The 14,874-nt window shown below is 38.6% G+C and overlaps 4 protein-coding genes across 9 annotated transcripts in view; 1 reads left to right on the top strand and 3 right to left on the bottom strand.

The window, feature by feature from the left end:
• LOC108752426 (mitogen-activated protein kinase kinase kinase kinase 5) overlaps window positions 1-676 on the bottom strand; it is a 10,313-nt gene extending 9,637 nt beyond the window's left edge. For all 4 annotated transcript variants that reach the window (XM_018493225.1, XM_018493226.1, XM_018493230.1 and 1 more), the window contains exons 1-2: window positions 348-676; window positions 214-271 (exon numbers count right to left, since the gene is read on the bottom strand). In XM_018493225.1, coding sequence (XP_018348727.1) covers window positions 214-271; window positions 348-461 — 172 coding nt within the window. In that variant the 5' untranslated portion in view covers window positions 462-676. The remainder of the gene's footprint in view (window positions 1-213; window positions 272-347) is intronic.
• Window positions 677-1,660: 984 nt separating this feature from the next.
• On the top strand, window positions 1,661-5,207 carry LOC108752445 (probable nucleoporin Nup58). Of its 3 annotated transcripts, none has more exons than XM_018493261.1 (8): window positions 1,661-1,863; window positions 2,050-2,402; window positions 2,646-2,850; window positions 2,961-3,334; window positions 3,407-3,631; window positions 3,701-3,775; window positions 3,892-3,915; window positions 4,798-4,872. In XM_018493261.1, the coding sequence occupies exons 1-7, from the start codon at window positions 1,796-1,798 to the stop codon at window positions 3,906-3,908; spliced, it is 1,317 nt and encodes a 438-aa protein (XP_018348763.1). In that variant the 5' UTR covers window positions 1,661-1,795; the 3' UTR covers window positions 3,909-3,915; window positions 4,798-4,872. The 3 variants fall into 3 exon arrangements, with proteins under 3 accessions (XP_018348763.1, XP_018348762.1, XP_018348761.1); XM_018493260.1 differs by lacking the exon at window positions 3,892-3,915 and adding an exon at window positions 4,077-4,110 and having other exon boundaries at window positions 4,798-4,870; XM_018493259.1 differs by lacking the exon at window positions 3,892-3,915 and having other exon boundaries at window positions 4,798-5,207.
• Window positions 5,208-5,757: 550 nt separating this feature from the next.
• Window positions 5,758-8,463, bottom strand: LOC108752391 (protein FAM114A2). The gene is made up of 5 exons (XM_018493193.1): window positions 7,480-8,463; window positions 7,084-7,401; window positions 6,291-6,895; window positions 5,901-6,218; window positions 5,758-5,832 (listed from the first exon to the last, which is right to left on the bottom strand). Exons 1-5 carry the CDS (start codon window positions 8,174-8,176, stop codon window positions 5,758-5,760), a joined length of 2,013 nt encoding a protein of 670 aa, XP_018348695.1. The 5' UTR covers window positions 8,177-8,463.
• Window positions 8,179-9,798, bottom strand: LOC108752390. Its single transcript, XM_018493192.1, has 3 exons — window positions 9,756-9,798; window positions 8,310-8,640; window positions 8,179-8,200 (listed from the first exon to the last, which is right to left on the bottom strand). The coding sequence occupies exons 1-3, from the start codon at window positions 9,796-9,798 to the stop codon at window positions 8,179-8,181; spliced, it is 396 nt and encodes a 131-aa protein (XP_018348694.1).
• Window positions 9,799-14,874: the final 5,076 nt, after the last annotated feature.

Below are 14,874 nucleotides of genomic sequence, written 5' to 3'. Positions count from 1 at the left end.
AGTATATACAAACAGATAATCTAAACATCAGAATATATACAAATGTTTTATATCATTTACACTTTCATATTATCTCACATGACTTGCATGAAAAATTGCAGACATTTTACAAAAAGAATATTTTGTACAAAGCAAAAAATTGACAAATAGTTGAATAGAGCAGTCGATTATGATGACCATATGATATTGGACATTCTGTGAACATTCACTCACCTGGCTCCAGTTTGATAACCTTAATCGCCGCGAGATCATTCATAGAGAGACGTTTAGCCTGTAGAGAAGAAATACGATAATTGGCGCCTTGGCATGGACATTGACGGGAAGGTCAAGCCTAAGAAAATACCGACCTTATAGACATCGCCGTAGGTCCCACTGCCTATCCTCTGTATAAGTTCATACTCGTCCTGGGGATTCCTACGGCTTATGTCACTGGACAGCGCATTTGCATTTACCGCAGCCATCGCAAGCGACGAGGACCTACCGAAAGATAGAAAAAAGGAGAGAACGAGATAACCAGGGCCACGTATCGTGGACCTGGTCTCAGCGTCCGCGAACTGATACGCGTTTATGTGCAACCACGTCTAGGCAGCGTAGCGGGAACATTTAGCCTGTCGAAACGTCACATCGTCCGTCGAAACGTCGCCATTGTTCGCAACAGCTGAACTGCTCGTTAACGCGTGCGCGCTAGCGCCGCTAGCGGTCAATTGAAATTTGGAGTACTACACGTTTACCGAATTCATTTGTATAAAGGCAACTTTGATTAATTCAAAATTATAATTAATAGATGTTCTTATTAGCAAAATTTTTTGCATAATTCATCTCTTTTCTTTCTTTCTATTCGCTCTAAAGGAAAGAAGAAAAAATATATTGTGAGGGCTTAAGTCGTAGAAAATTGACCTATCAGAAACGAATATGAAGAAAATAATCAATTAATGATTGGTCAATTTTCTATAGTTTAAGCCTCGTCTACAACTATTGGGTACTTTCCATTTAAGGCCTCATTCACCAACTCTAATTACATTGTATCTAGAGTCTTAAGGTTTGTTTGCATTGCACGCTTCAACATGCCCAATGCGCTCTAATATGTCGCGTCATGAAAACCAATATGGCAACTAGATGTTGACGTCGCGTAGAGCATACTTTATGTATCAATTAAAAGCACGCATGCGTAATGATTGAAAACGTACTGTATTGAAAAAAAGTATTTCAGATTTATTAATTTTATATAAAAACGCATAATAAATACGTTTTTAATATAAATATAAAAATATAATATAACATAATATAATAAAATATTAATAAAATAAAATAAAATAAATAAATAAAATAATATTGATATAATAAAATAAAATATAATATAAAAATATAATATAACTTTTATATTTATTTATTTGGCTCCATAATGCGCGGTTATTCAAAACTTACGTATAGCCATAGCACAATATATACAGTAGCGCAACTCTTTGTCTGCACCTTTAATGTTAGTCAATGAATTCGTTGGATTGCGATGTGACTAAATCTAGTGAGTTTTGCGAGAAATTTTAACAGAGTGAAAAAAGGATGAAAAGAGAAAGAAGTTTAAGTGGTAACCGTGGCAACGCTAGGTAACTTACTTTTTCACGCATGTGCACTCCATTTTGGCCAACATAAAATCAAGAGAGTTGCGCTCTGCACATGCTCCGATTGAATACAAGAAAAGGAATTTGTTACGTTCGCGGTGTGTTTACATAATATTATAAATAAATTATTTATCGCGTGTGATATATTTATATTTATTTACTCGACGTGTGAAGAAATGGCGTTTACGTTCGGAAGTCCAGCGGTCACCTCTGCTAACACAGGTTTTGGATTTGCGGCGCAAAAGTAAACTATAGTCGTTAACATTAACCTCCAAACAGTAAAAAATTATTATAGCTTTAATAAATAATAACGTAAAGTTCTTTTTTTATTTAATGCATATTTATTGCAAATTGAAACTATAAATTTATTTCTCGCAAAAGGGAAGAAAAACTTGATGTTTAATTGTAAACTCTTGTTCTTGTTATTTAGACCAGCGACAGGCTTTGGTTTGGCCAACACGTCGTTCGGCGTCCCTACCACAACATCTGGCACATTAACGTTTGGCGCCCTGTCTACTCCAACGACTTCTATAGGTCTCAATTTCGGATTTGGTACTCCAGCAACCTCTACACCAGCACAAAGCAGTAATCTCCTTCTAGGATCTAACACAGCTACTACAATGACTACTGCTCCTAGTTTATTTCCTACCCCTACAACATCCACACCCTTATTCACGAGTCTCAGTTTTGGTACACCAGCTACAACGAACACTTTAACTTTTGGTGCCACATCTAATACACCAGCAACGGGAAGTTTAACTTTTGGTACAGCTACTACCAACAGTATGTATACTTTATACTCTATTATTTTTATTTATATATTAGACTTTTTATTATCCATCTTTTTGCGATTACTGTGTAATACAATTACAGCGTTGATTTTGACACTGATAAATTATGATTGTTATTGACATTTTGATTGGTTCATTCTTAAAACCAGTGAAATATATATTGTTGTTAATCAACTATTCTAATAGTTGATATACAAGTTTTTTATTATGATTGATTATCATAAATTATATGCAGCTCCCTTATTTGGATCTGGAACTGGAGGCACTTTATTAGGTTCGAAGCCAACGACCATTCTTACTACTACAACTACTAGTAAAGGACTTGGTGGTTTAGATGTTTCTGTTAATAATAAGGGTCTTTCTCAAGGAAATAGTAGTTCAACAGCAGCCAAAGAGAATCTATTGCCAAATGAGCTTATGCAAACTATAGATAAATTCAAGTAATTATAAATAAAATGAATCCTATAGAAAATAATTGACTCATATATAGACAGATAAATTATTTTAATATACAAGGTATGCATGTAATGCAGTAACTTGTACTTTACAGGGAATTTGTAAAAATGCAAAAAGGCCTATCTTCTGATATTGCAAGAGGTTCGGCAAGACCATTAAATCGATGTGCGGAAGATACAGCGTCCCTAATGGAAATGTTGTCCACGTTATCTGGCTCAGTGCAACGAGATCGTTCTTCAGCTGATAAGCTGAAGCAGGACACTGCTAGAGCGTTGCAGAGCGCTGAAATAGCTCAAAGAACACACGATACTCCGGCTGGCTTGCAATATGAAAATAATATGCCCGTACAATTCTTCACGGAATTAGCTGAAAGTTTCGAACAAGATTTGATGTTGTTCAGATCACAAATTGAGACAACTGAGAAACATATACAAACCATGATGGCACCGAGAACTTTAACCCCACAAGGTACAATCTATTCTTTCATTAAATTTGGATAAATGAGGGATAATTGTTAGTGATATATTGCTTTGTCATTAGAATTGACAGCGACCATGAGTAAGCTTCACGAGTCTTTAGTCGCAGTAGCTGGCCGATTGCAAAGTGTGCATGCTAAAGTACAACAACAGAAGGAACAGTATCTCAATTTCAGGAAATACTTGTTGAAAGATAACACCAATGTTTTCGACAGTATCAAGGTGAACAATAAATCTAATCGAAGCAGCATTGGTAAAATCACAAGTGGTCCCACTCCTTTTGGACCAGGTAATATTACATGTATTTCAAATTATTTCGAATATTGTAAATTTTGAAAAACGAGATTAATGCTTACAGGAAATAAAAACTTTTTATCATCGACGACATTAAACTCAAATCGGCCAACGAGTTACGAAACACGAAACCCTTTAGGTAAATAAGCCTTACTGTTGATCATTTTGTAATTTAATTATCCTTATGCTAAGTAAAAAGATTCCTTAAAAAAAAAAGATGATTTTAACCGCCCCCTAAAGATTTCCTACCTTCAGGTCTTGCCTGGATCTAGTTATGAGGTAGAACATACTAACATATAACGACGTTTATTACTAAATAGAATTAACGTGCAATTATTTAGCCTGTCTACTTTCTTTTTCTTCTTTTCTTCCTTATTATTTAACAAAAGATACAGTCATCTTTTGTTTTTATCTTATTTGACTTTGATTTTGCCTTTCAGGAAAAAAAATAGGGGCTGTAATTTAATTATTGAGGTATTCATTTTTTTAATTTCAGTTTCTTTTTGTTATTGTCGCGATGGAAAAAGGGTAACGCGCTTCTTTGCCTGTATATAAATCTCTTATCAAGTAACTAATTAATTTATATAGATAATTATAATATTGTTGATCTTTTATATACTTTGCATTGAGATGCTATTAAAAGATTCAATTTCAAAATCATGCTTTCTTAACAGACGATAATGCCTTCTATAAATGTGCTTTGAGTGCTTTTGGCTTTGCCAATGTTGTGCAGTAATGCTTGCGAATATGGATACTATTCAAAAAATATTGTCGCATTCGTCACGGAGTCAAACAAAATTTTGCAGGATATATAGAGATGTTAAAATACACATCCCATGCAATTTTCAACCGATTTTAAAGTGGAAATTTAAGGGTAAAAAAAAACTATAAATGTAGATACAAATATTTTTATGATAGATGTAACAAGAATGTCCATTAATATAAAAACATCAATTATATATTTAATAATAAATAGTATTAATATGATAAAATTGGCTAATGTTTTGAAATATAATTATCATCTCAAAAATATGTGAACACTGTCTTATCTTTTCAATGGTAAAAGAGATATTACTCCGTGGCTTTAGCTATTACACATGTTTCTTTACAGCACTTTCAAGTGAATTAAAAGTAACAATGTTAATATATATATTGTTACAGTTTGGGAAAGTTCAACACCAGTACCATCTGCTACTAATATTGCTATAGGCTCATCTATGAAACCGCCAACAGCAAGTTTAAATTTTAACGCGCCAATTAATTTGACTTCACCATTGCCAGTAAATGGAACCAGCTCAAACTTTCAACTCCAAAAACCTCCCGTTGGTAATAAACGAGGGAAACATTGATCATTCGTTTCGAACCATTATTTTGTAACACACAAATTGTTATCTTCAATACACGTTGTAAAGTCTCCTCTACCAGATTGTTAACGTTGAATGACCGTGTTAAAGCAAAAGTATTTTTATATTGATCATTATTAATCATTGTGATATTCTTATCTTTTTTTTACATGTGTTGTCAATATATACATAGTGTAATCTTTATTGGAATTTGTACCTTATGTTACAGATATTCCGTATTCTTACATTTATCAACCATACTTTTATATTATTAAATGTCTAAAGTTTAGTTATTTTGTAATTATACATATATATATATGTGTGTGTGTGTGTGTGTGTGTGTGTGTGTGTGTGTGTGCGTGTGTGTGTGTGTGTGTGTGTGTGTGTGCATTACTAGTGCACAAATGCATTAAAACAATTTTCTATTAAAACCTGTCTAATATAGATCCCAATGTAAATGTGTACATGTATTGTCATATGTATATATCTGTAACTATCTTATATTTGATGACAACGTGAAATACTGCAAAAATCAACAATGGCAAACAATACATTCAGTTAAAAGATCTAAATAATATATTGTTAATGGAATTAACAATAAATATTGGTCCCTTTCTCGAATATAGATACTTGAAAGATAAAATGGACAATGTTTACGAAATGAGAAAAGGAGATAATATTATGCTTTATGCTTATTGGAAATTATATTTAATCTAGATGATATCGTTAAATATAAAGTATAAAAGGGTTTTTTTTAAATATATTTAATAATTATTTATTAGATTGTACCAACTTGTAGAATAGGAATAAGAAGTCTAAAGGCATCTTGAATATATGAATTTGCATTTGCAGCCTGTGTGAAAAAAAAGTTTTTAATATTACAATCATCATGATACTTGAATTATTCAACCAACTACTTACTTCTAAGAAAATTGTTGTTATATTCGCATTGATGTTATCTGGTTTTTTCGTAGTCTCGGCAAATCGATGTAACGTATCGCAAAATGAATTGGCCAGTAAGCTAATCTGATTAGATAGAACATTGGTGAGTTGTACCAAGGCATCTGCTTCGTTCACTGTACTGCGACGTTCTTTGATTAACAACAATTCTGCCGTCTTATGAAATCTCTCTACGGAGAGTGCTGTAAACTGTGCCAATGTCGATATAGCATTCTGAAAAATCTCCTGATCTGTATGCGTTGTGGATGATGCAAGATAATTTTCCGTTTCTGTCCAAACCTGAAAATACAGAATTGTTTTCGTCATAATGAACAGAAGTCTTTTGATTTTGATAGGTATATATTTTCTTACATCATATAATTTTTCATAAGTAATATCAACACCAAGATCGTGACAAGCGTTCTTTAATCTGCTTTTCAAATCTTTATCATTTTTATCCTCATCGTCATCTTCATCACCTAAATCACAAAGTTCCTTGATTTCTTCTAATGTTTCTTGCACAGATGTCAAGTCGTTTGTATCCAGCTCGATTAAATATTGTTGAATTTTCATATTGCTCTGTTTTGATAACATTTCCAGAGCTTCTAAGTGAACAAGTCCCTGATAATCGTCGAATAAACTCTCATAATGCACCTTCCTCACTAATTCGCGCCCCTCGATTGTTTTCTCTTCCGTTTCGGCTTTTTCCTTCGCTTCTCTGAGAATTTGTGACAAGTTTGGTTTCTCCGGTTCATTCATGAAAAAGGCCCTTTTTTTCTTAAATCCTGGATCACCTTCTTGTAATACCTCCATTGTTTTCTTTCCGATAGCCTCCAACGTATCTAAACCACCCGTCATAACTTTGCTGCCGGTGGATTCAACTAATTTTGTAATTGAAGACACTCCTGATATCAAATTCCCAAATCCGAACGAACTGAACGATTGACTATCTTGTTCCTGGATCTCCGGCTGTGAATCTATTAATACAAATTAGCAAAGATACAATTATATACGTTATATGTTAACTGTTTATTTTCGTATGATTGATATATTCAGTGCAAAAATAGAATGTTATAAATATATAAAAATAAGAAAAAATTATTATGTTATTAAGCATATATACAAAAATCATAGTGCTATATAGAATTTACATTAAATATTATACCATCAGGTTCAGAAACTGCATTCTGCTTTATCCTTTCCAATTCTGTAGGATCCTGTACTATTGTACCTTCCAAAAGTATAAGTCCTTGAGACACATGACTAGTTAGAGTAGATACACTTGCGGTAGCTGTATTGATTAACGAAGTTACACCCCAATTTCCCCAATCGCCCCAGCTTCCTAAAGAATCTTCATCTTTGCTATCTTGTTTGTCTGCCAAGGAGAGCCTCTGTAACATAGGCTGTAATTTCTCTTCTGTCAATTCATCAGGCAATTCGACGTCATCTCCAAGTCCTTCCCAACCTTCAGGCTGAAAAACTTCTTTAAATTTTTTATTTGACTTTAATTCTTCTGGCATGTCTATTTCCGACAAATCACTTGATGATCTAAATTGATTACCTGTTACTTGAGTTTTTGATTTTTCTTCTGATTTACATTCTGTATTTTTGCCCACAAACAATAAGGATTTCTTATTTGAATACTTGGCTGCATCTTCCAGTTCTGTAGCTATATTGACGCAAGGTTCATCGATCTTATCCTTTGTAAGTCTAGTTCCTAATTTTTTTGTATCCAACTGGCGAGCAGTTGTACCTTGTTGCTTTGTTTGGGAAATTTTCTTGTTATCCAACTTGGTTTTTGTAGCTTCTACTTCGGACATGACATCTGATTCCAAGATCTTATTACTCTCTACCATAGATTCTTTGTCCTTTACTGATATCGTAGAGGTTGATGAGGATTTTCTTGACTCAACGGGGGACGTAGTCTCTCGTTCGTTAGAAGCTTTTTCTACACAATCAATCGACTTGGCAGTACATGTATCACTTTCAACTTTGACATTACTATCTATCTTATCATCCTTATTATCGACCAAGGTCTTTCGAGTCAACACATCTGGCGTCATTCGGAAAGTCTCAGACCTGCTCTGCCAGTTGATGATATCGCAAGGCGCATGTTGAACATATTCAGCATCATCGTCTGACTCGGAGTCAACCGTCGTTCGATAGACTGTCGCCCGGATGTTTCTCTTAACGAAGACCCCGCGACCCAATTCCTCGTCAGCGCTTTCAAAGTCGGCGTCGCTTTCGGACGTCGCCATCTCTACGTATAACGGGCCTTTTCCCTGGAAAAGGCGAGAAATCTTGCGCACACGTTCGGCAGATCTTAACGTTTAAGTACCTTGTCGCGAATCGAAGAATTCAACTTTTTCAACGTTCGAGGCGTAAGCTTACGTCAACATATGTTCCACATCATATTCCGTACACGCATGCATATATGTGCGTGTTCGTGTGTTTATACGACGGTCACGTGGGTCGTAGATGACGGAGTCATCGGACAAGCACGTCAAATTCGCAATCATTCGCAATACGCTTTCGTGGCGTTCGCTTCGCGGCGACAATTGCGCATGCGAGGTGATCTCGTCTGATCTCGTCTGCTCCGGGTTTCGGTCCGGGATAGTCCGTTGCACTCCACCGAAGCCTCGTAAGTTAAATGCTAGCTCTGCACTTCTCTTGTGCGCATGGCAGTTGAAACGCAAACAGCATGTACGCGACTGTTGAAGAACTTGAGAGAGAGAGAGAGAGATGAGGTAAAAGCTTGTAACGATCATACATCGTTCAAAAATATGACACGTTTTTTTTCAGCAGAGGAAGGGAGCAGATTTCTACGGTCATTACAATCTGTCAATACAGATGATTCAAAGATGTTTTATTTTTCTTTTAAAAGATTTTCGGACCCTGTTCGGCTATAATGACTGTTTCTATTAGTTAACGTAGACTAATTTTAATCTGTTTAATTTAGTCTTCATTTTTTTAAAATTAATTCTTACACATACACACGTACACACACCTTCGCTGTTTTTACCAATGTAGATTGATTTTTCTCAGTTTTATATTCTTTACTTTTTTAATTCTTAAAACTGAAAACAGATGAAGAATTATAATTGAACCAAGTAGGTTAAAAATAACCTACATTGATAGAAACGAATATAAAGCTTTGTGTCCACGATTCTAGAAATCTCGAATGGAAAAAGAATTAATCAATCGCATTGATTATATATGAGATCAAATTATTCAAATGTGCAGATTTGTTAATTCTTTTACTGTCCGAGATTTCGAACCGAAGATCGAAATTTCTTAAGGCTTTATAATTTAAAAAAAGTTAAGTCAAAATTGAAGTTAATCTTCTATATTAGTAGAAACATTAAGAAAGGGAAGAAAGTCTGCATATCTCTTTTCATTTCGCATATCTCATCAAGGCTGTGTTCGTTTTGGTGCTCACTTTAAGCTTCGTTTCATTCTTGTTTGTTAAATATTAAACAAGGACAATAGATACAAACGCTGTGACATCAAAGCGAATGCAGCTCAAATGTATACAATTTCGCGCCCCATACACTTGTTTGAAACAATGGCTGCGATCGATTTGTACGCTTTCAACACTTTTCAGGTACTTCTATTCTTATTTTACGTCCAATGAATGATAAAGACAGAATGATGATTACAAGCGCTTAAAGCGCGTAAGCGTCCAAATCGACCGTAGTCAATAAATCTGCTCGCGTTGCTTGCACTTTTTGCACTCGGCATCTTCGCTTTCTCTCTTTTCGTAATACGAATACATATTTTTATCTGATTTCAAGTGCAAAAATTTTACAAAACTTTAACCAACACAACGAATCTAACCACAGTGCACCTGCACCCACGATGTATTGTACGGTGGTGCCATTTTTGCGACATAGCGGCAAATATGTGAGGTATATGAAAGGGCAAATACGCTTGTTTATTACCGCTGGCTCTCGTGTGTGCGCGCGCTCGCGCGATGATCAGCCGACACATATGAAAGGACTACCGGCAGAGTTTCAAAAGAGACAGCACAATTGGCGCCGGTACGAGAGCGACGAGGACCGAGGATAGCTATGCGGTCGAGAAATCGGTGTTCCACCAAGCGGGTGGAAGGGACAATCGAGTGAGCGACGAGGACGGACGTCACGAGTTGGACGAGTTAAGACAACACGTCACGACAACGCTGGTGGGAGACAGCTATGTTCTTTGCGGTGAATACGGATGAAAGGGTAGTAGAGGGGAAGAGATAGAACCCGAGCGGGAGAAAGAGAAAGACGAATGACTGAATGAGTGAGTGAGAGAGAGAGAGAGAGAGAGAGAGAGAGAGATATTGCCAGGCGGCGCGCACGGCATAAACGTCCAGTGGCATGTCTGAAACACTCGGCATGCTCGTAGCTGTGACGCGAGGTGGTAGTATCGTCGGAAACGAGAAAATTATCCGTCGTGTGCGAAACGCGAAAAACCTGGGACACATCGTGCGCAGAGAACGAGAAGTTATTCCCAGACTGTGAAGGTACGAAAGGTAAGAGACTCGTCTCTGTTTCACCGATCCGACCGAGAGATTGTAGCAGCGGACAGTTCGCGGTATCGTCCTCGCCGCCGTCATCGTCGATCGCGAGTGCCAAGTCAAACGGGAACGCGAGAGTACGACTTACGGGAGGGAAAGAAAAAGGAGAAAGAAAACGGTAAAAGAGAGAAAGAGAGGGAGACTCCTCTCTCATGCGCGTTGAGAGGCGAGAGCGAGGGCAGCGTCGAGTTCCCACATTCCTGCGTGCGAAAAACGTCAAGATCCGCTGCTCGGCATTAGCATTACAGCGGCGGCTAATGCAAGGAGGAAAAGAGAACACGGTGAAACGTCGTTCGCTGGTGTACGGTGGTGCACGGAGCCGGCGCTGAACGCGCTGAATGCGCGTCGCTCGAAACGGGTCGCGGGCCGTTCCGCCTCCGCCACCGTCGTCGTCGTCGTCGTTGCCGCCGCCGCCGCCGTTGCCGCCGCCGCCGCCGCCGCTGCCGATCACAGAGTAACAGACAGCCGCAGACCCGCAGTTGCAGTCACGACGTCGCTATAGTGTTTGCCGCCGGAGAGCGGCCGTCGAGCCTGCTGTGAATCCCTGCGTCAGTCGGATTATCGGACGATTGTCAATTGTCGATTACCGGTGCGTGTAGCGCGCCAGCAGTTGCTGACTCGAGCGCGTGCCGTTCATGTGAATACTGCAAACTGGCTGGACCTTGAAGGTGTCATTCCCAAGGGAAGGGATAGAAGGATGCTCCAATACTATCCGGAGGGATAAAGAAACGTGTGACGATACAAGGTGTCTTCGTCGTCGCGATCATTTTCGTTCGTCGTTCGTCGTTCGTGTGAAGGATAACACGAGTGCCCGGGAAATTTTGAAAGGTGTTCTGTTTTTGTTTGTTCTCCATAATTGTCCTCTGTTGTGTTTGAAAGAGAGTTTCGAAGGAAACGAGCGGGAAGATCGTGCCGCAAGATTCGAAAATCCGGGAGACTGTGCGGCGCGGCGCGGAAAAATAGATTCGTGTGTCGCGAGTGCGTCGAGAGAGAACGAGGGAAGAAAGTAAATAAATCAATCAATCAAAAATAAATAAGGAAGAAGGTGAGAATTGCTGCCGGTGATTGATGGTGGTGGTGGTGGTGGTGATGGTACGCCAAGTGCACCTGATCGATGCACCCGTGCGAGGGCAACACCACGACACCGTCGCCGTCACCGTCGCTCGCCGCCTCAGGCTGCTCCTCGGCGGCTGGCTGTGTTAACGGTGGAATTCCGCTCGAGAGGAATCTGAAAGGCGGGGACTCTGACGTCACTCCTCATGATAATGAGGTATTCATGATGGCGGAGTAGTGCGCGCGAGTCAGAGAGAAAGAGAGAGAAAGAGAAAGAGAGGGAGAAAGAGAGAGAGAGAGAGAGAGAGAGAGAGAGAGAGAGAGAGAACGCTCGTACACATATGCGAATGTACGCTCTTGATCACGCTTCTGTGTTCCCTCAGTGTGTGTTACAATACATTTTATCCGTCCTCGTCGCTCTAGCGGGGCCGCCACCGTTCGCCGTCTCGCTCGATCCCCTCCCTCCCCTCCCCCCCGTCCACCTGCCCTTCTACGGCCGGGTCGGCCGTCCTCTCGTTCCTTCTCTATCCTTACCCCTCCTCTTCTCTCTTCATCTCACGCTTCGCGTCTACCTGTCCCATTCTCTCACCGTCACGTCGCGACCGACGTCGTCGTGCGAGCGTGCCCGCGTGCCGTATATGCGGTCGGAGAAGCGTGCGCCCGCGTCCGCGCCCGCATCCGCGCGCACAGATATGCGCCCGTCGACCGCCACCGCACGACGATAGAGAGAGAAAGAGAGCGGTTTTGGATGGATTTAGAGCGCAGTGAAATATGCCCAGGAGACGGAATGGGGAGATACCGCTTCCGGACGGTTGGGATGTCGCCCATGACTTCGACGGGAAGGTGTACTTCATCGATCACAACACGCGGAAGACTACGTGGATCGATCCACGAGATAGGTACGTAAGAGAAAAAGGGGGACTCTTCTTTTCTCCCTACACGAATATGACCGAGATAAGCAGATGAAAGAAATTTTCGGCAACAGGTCGCCGCGCCGATCACTCGTGTTTTAGAGTTACCGTAAAACTGAAGTGAATAAAACAAGAAAAGAATATATACGAGTACGTCTATACTTTTCAAAGAAACATGATTTCAGAAGAAGATTGTACTATTCTTTTATTTATTAAATAGTAAGTAGGTATTTAAGAAAATGAAATTTCTAAAAGATTATTTTTATGGTAATTTTCTTAATATATTAAATAAGACTATCTCAAATTTTAATTAATGAAGTTTTACGGCTCATCAAAAAGAGTCCAGTTTTTAATGTTTTTGTCTAATGTGTCTGTCAATCAAATCAACTTTAGTCTCGGTTCAACTTGCTCTTCATCTTTTTTTAATTCTTAGAACTAAAAAAAGATGAACTAGTTGGACGAAAATTAAAATTGAACTATTTAGACCTAGTTATATAAGATTAACTTTAATCTCGATTTAATTTACTGTTTATTTTTATCTAAATTCTTTAAAAGAAAAAGGTAAAGACTAAATTGAACTAAGATTAAAGAAAGATGTTAAAGAGGGGCCGATTTCTATCCGTAAAAAAGTGTAAGTAAAAGGAATATTTTTCTTTGTAGATTTTGATCTCCTATATACGATAAAGTTATTAAAAAATTTGGAGAATAAAAAAGCAAGAATATTGAAATTTAATTGAATACACTATGTTTGTACTCAATTTTTCGGGATTTTTCCCTAAATTTCAAATTTTTTATTAATATTATTATATTCAAAGAGTCAAAATCCAGAGGTTGCTACAAAACTAGAAATCAGAGAAATTCAAACAAACAAATGGGAATGAGGGAAAGAAGTCAAATAAAAATAAAAATTCTTGACTTTAAAGAAGTTTAATACACGTGAATCGCACTGTATTAGTCGACAATTTTAGAATATTACCAACTTAACAATTAAATGCAAGTAGGTCAGCACTCAACGCATTATTAATAATACCATTAAATACATTATTTTAAATTGATTGCTCAACAAAATATTTAACGGTTTCCAAATTAGGACGAAAATATAAACAAAATCTTATTAAAATATTATTGAAAGTCAGAAAAAAATCATGAAATTTTGTCTGGAAATCATTTATTTAGGATGAGGATTTGATGGTGACGTCTTAAAATGTATAAAAACCGCTTCTTCGTATTCGCTCTTTTTAGAGAAAAAAATCGGCCTTTTTTAATATCCTATCTCTCTTATATTGGAATCAGGCTTCTGTCTCTTGCGACGTCTTGCACGTCAAAGCGCGCGCGCGCGCGCGCGCGAGAGAGGATCGCGTGCAATCGCGTGCACATTGGCGTAAGTGTGCACGCGTTCGAGCGTCACGACTATGTCTCCCCCTCCCGTGCCCGCCGCGCACGAGACCGCGATCTCGCGAGGATACGCGATTCCGCGGGAATGCGTGTATACGGGGTGTATCGCGTGAGCCGCGCGTCGCGCTTTCTCCGTAGATTCTACGCTGGATAACGGCGGATTTTTCTTCACCGAAGCTTCGAACAGGTCGTTTGACAGCCGGTCCGTTAACAGCCGGTTTCGCATTCGATTTAGTTATTCGATATCCTCGATCGCGATGAAATGAACCATATAGTTTTACCAGGGAAAGATGTAAACTTTACTTATATACGAGACATAATCGGTTCTTACTTTAACAAGATCGCCTCAAGTAATGTCTTAAGATGCAAAAATACGGCTCTCTGATTGATTCAGGTGACGTCTTAGATAGTCGTAAATATAAAGACCGTGGCACCAACCTTTTGTACAATATAACGAATAGTGCATAAAAGAATCAATCAATGAAAGTTCCTTTCTTCCGTGAAATGGAAAGAAAGGAAGGATTCCGATTGGTTGATTCTCTTATTATGCGAAAGTCTGTACTACAGCCTTAAGAAACGATTATGAATACCGGTCATAAAGTCAGTTCTCGATTCTTGCTGTACTTTTTGCATTCGGTATCTTTGCTTTCTTTCTCTTCGACATTCCAGTATATATTTATTTCATTTTTGGAGATTTCAAGCGCGAATAGACATATAAATGTTATCATTTACTCTCACGAATTTCCTTACAATTGAATTCACGGAAACCTAGCTAACTGACAAACAATTAGCTTACGGCGCGAATGAAAAGATTATTGACGCGTGGATAGGATACAGGTATAGTAATATCGCGGTTGCCAATCTGGCATATCTGACGCCTGTCGTGCAGAGAAAGTGCGCGACTTCCTAGACATCCTGTATACGTTCGCGCGCATAGCTCGCGTGCTTCGCAAATCGTCGCTCCGTGTGAACGCGCCTTTTCGCATACTTTCTGCAAGCGAGCGCGAGCTCTCACTCGACGGATTTTTTTTTT

This window comes from Trachymyrmex septentrionalis, unplaced genomic scaffold (genome assembly GCF_001594115.1).
Source record: "Trachymyrmex septentrionalis isolate Tsep2-gDNA-1 unplaced genomic scaffold, Tsep1.0 scaffold60, whole genome shotgun sequence".
Taxonomy (NCBI): Eukaryota; Metazoa; Arthropoda; class Insecta; order Hymenoptera; family Formicidae; genus Trachymyrmex; species Trachymyrmex septentrionalis.
This window is presented reverse-complemented; position numbering and strand designations above follow the sequence as displayed.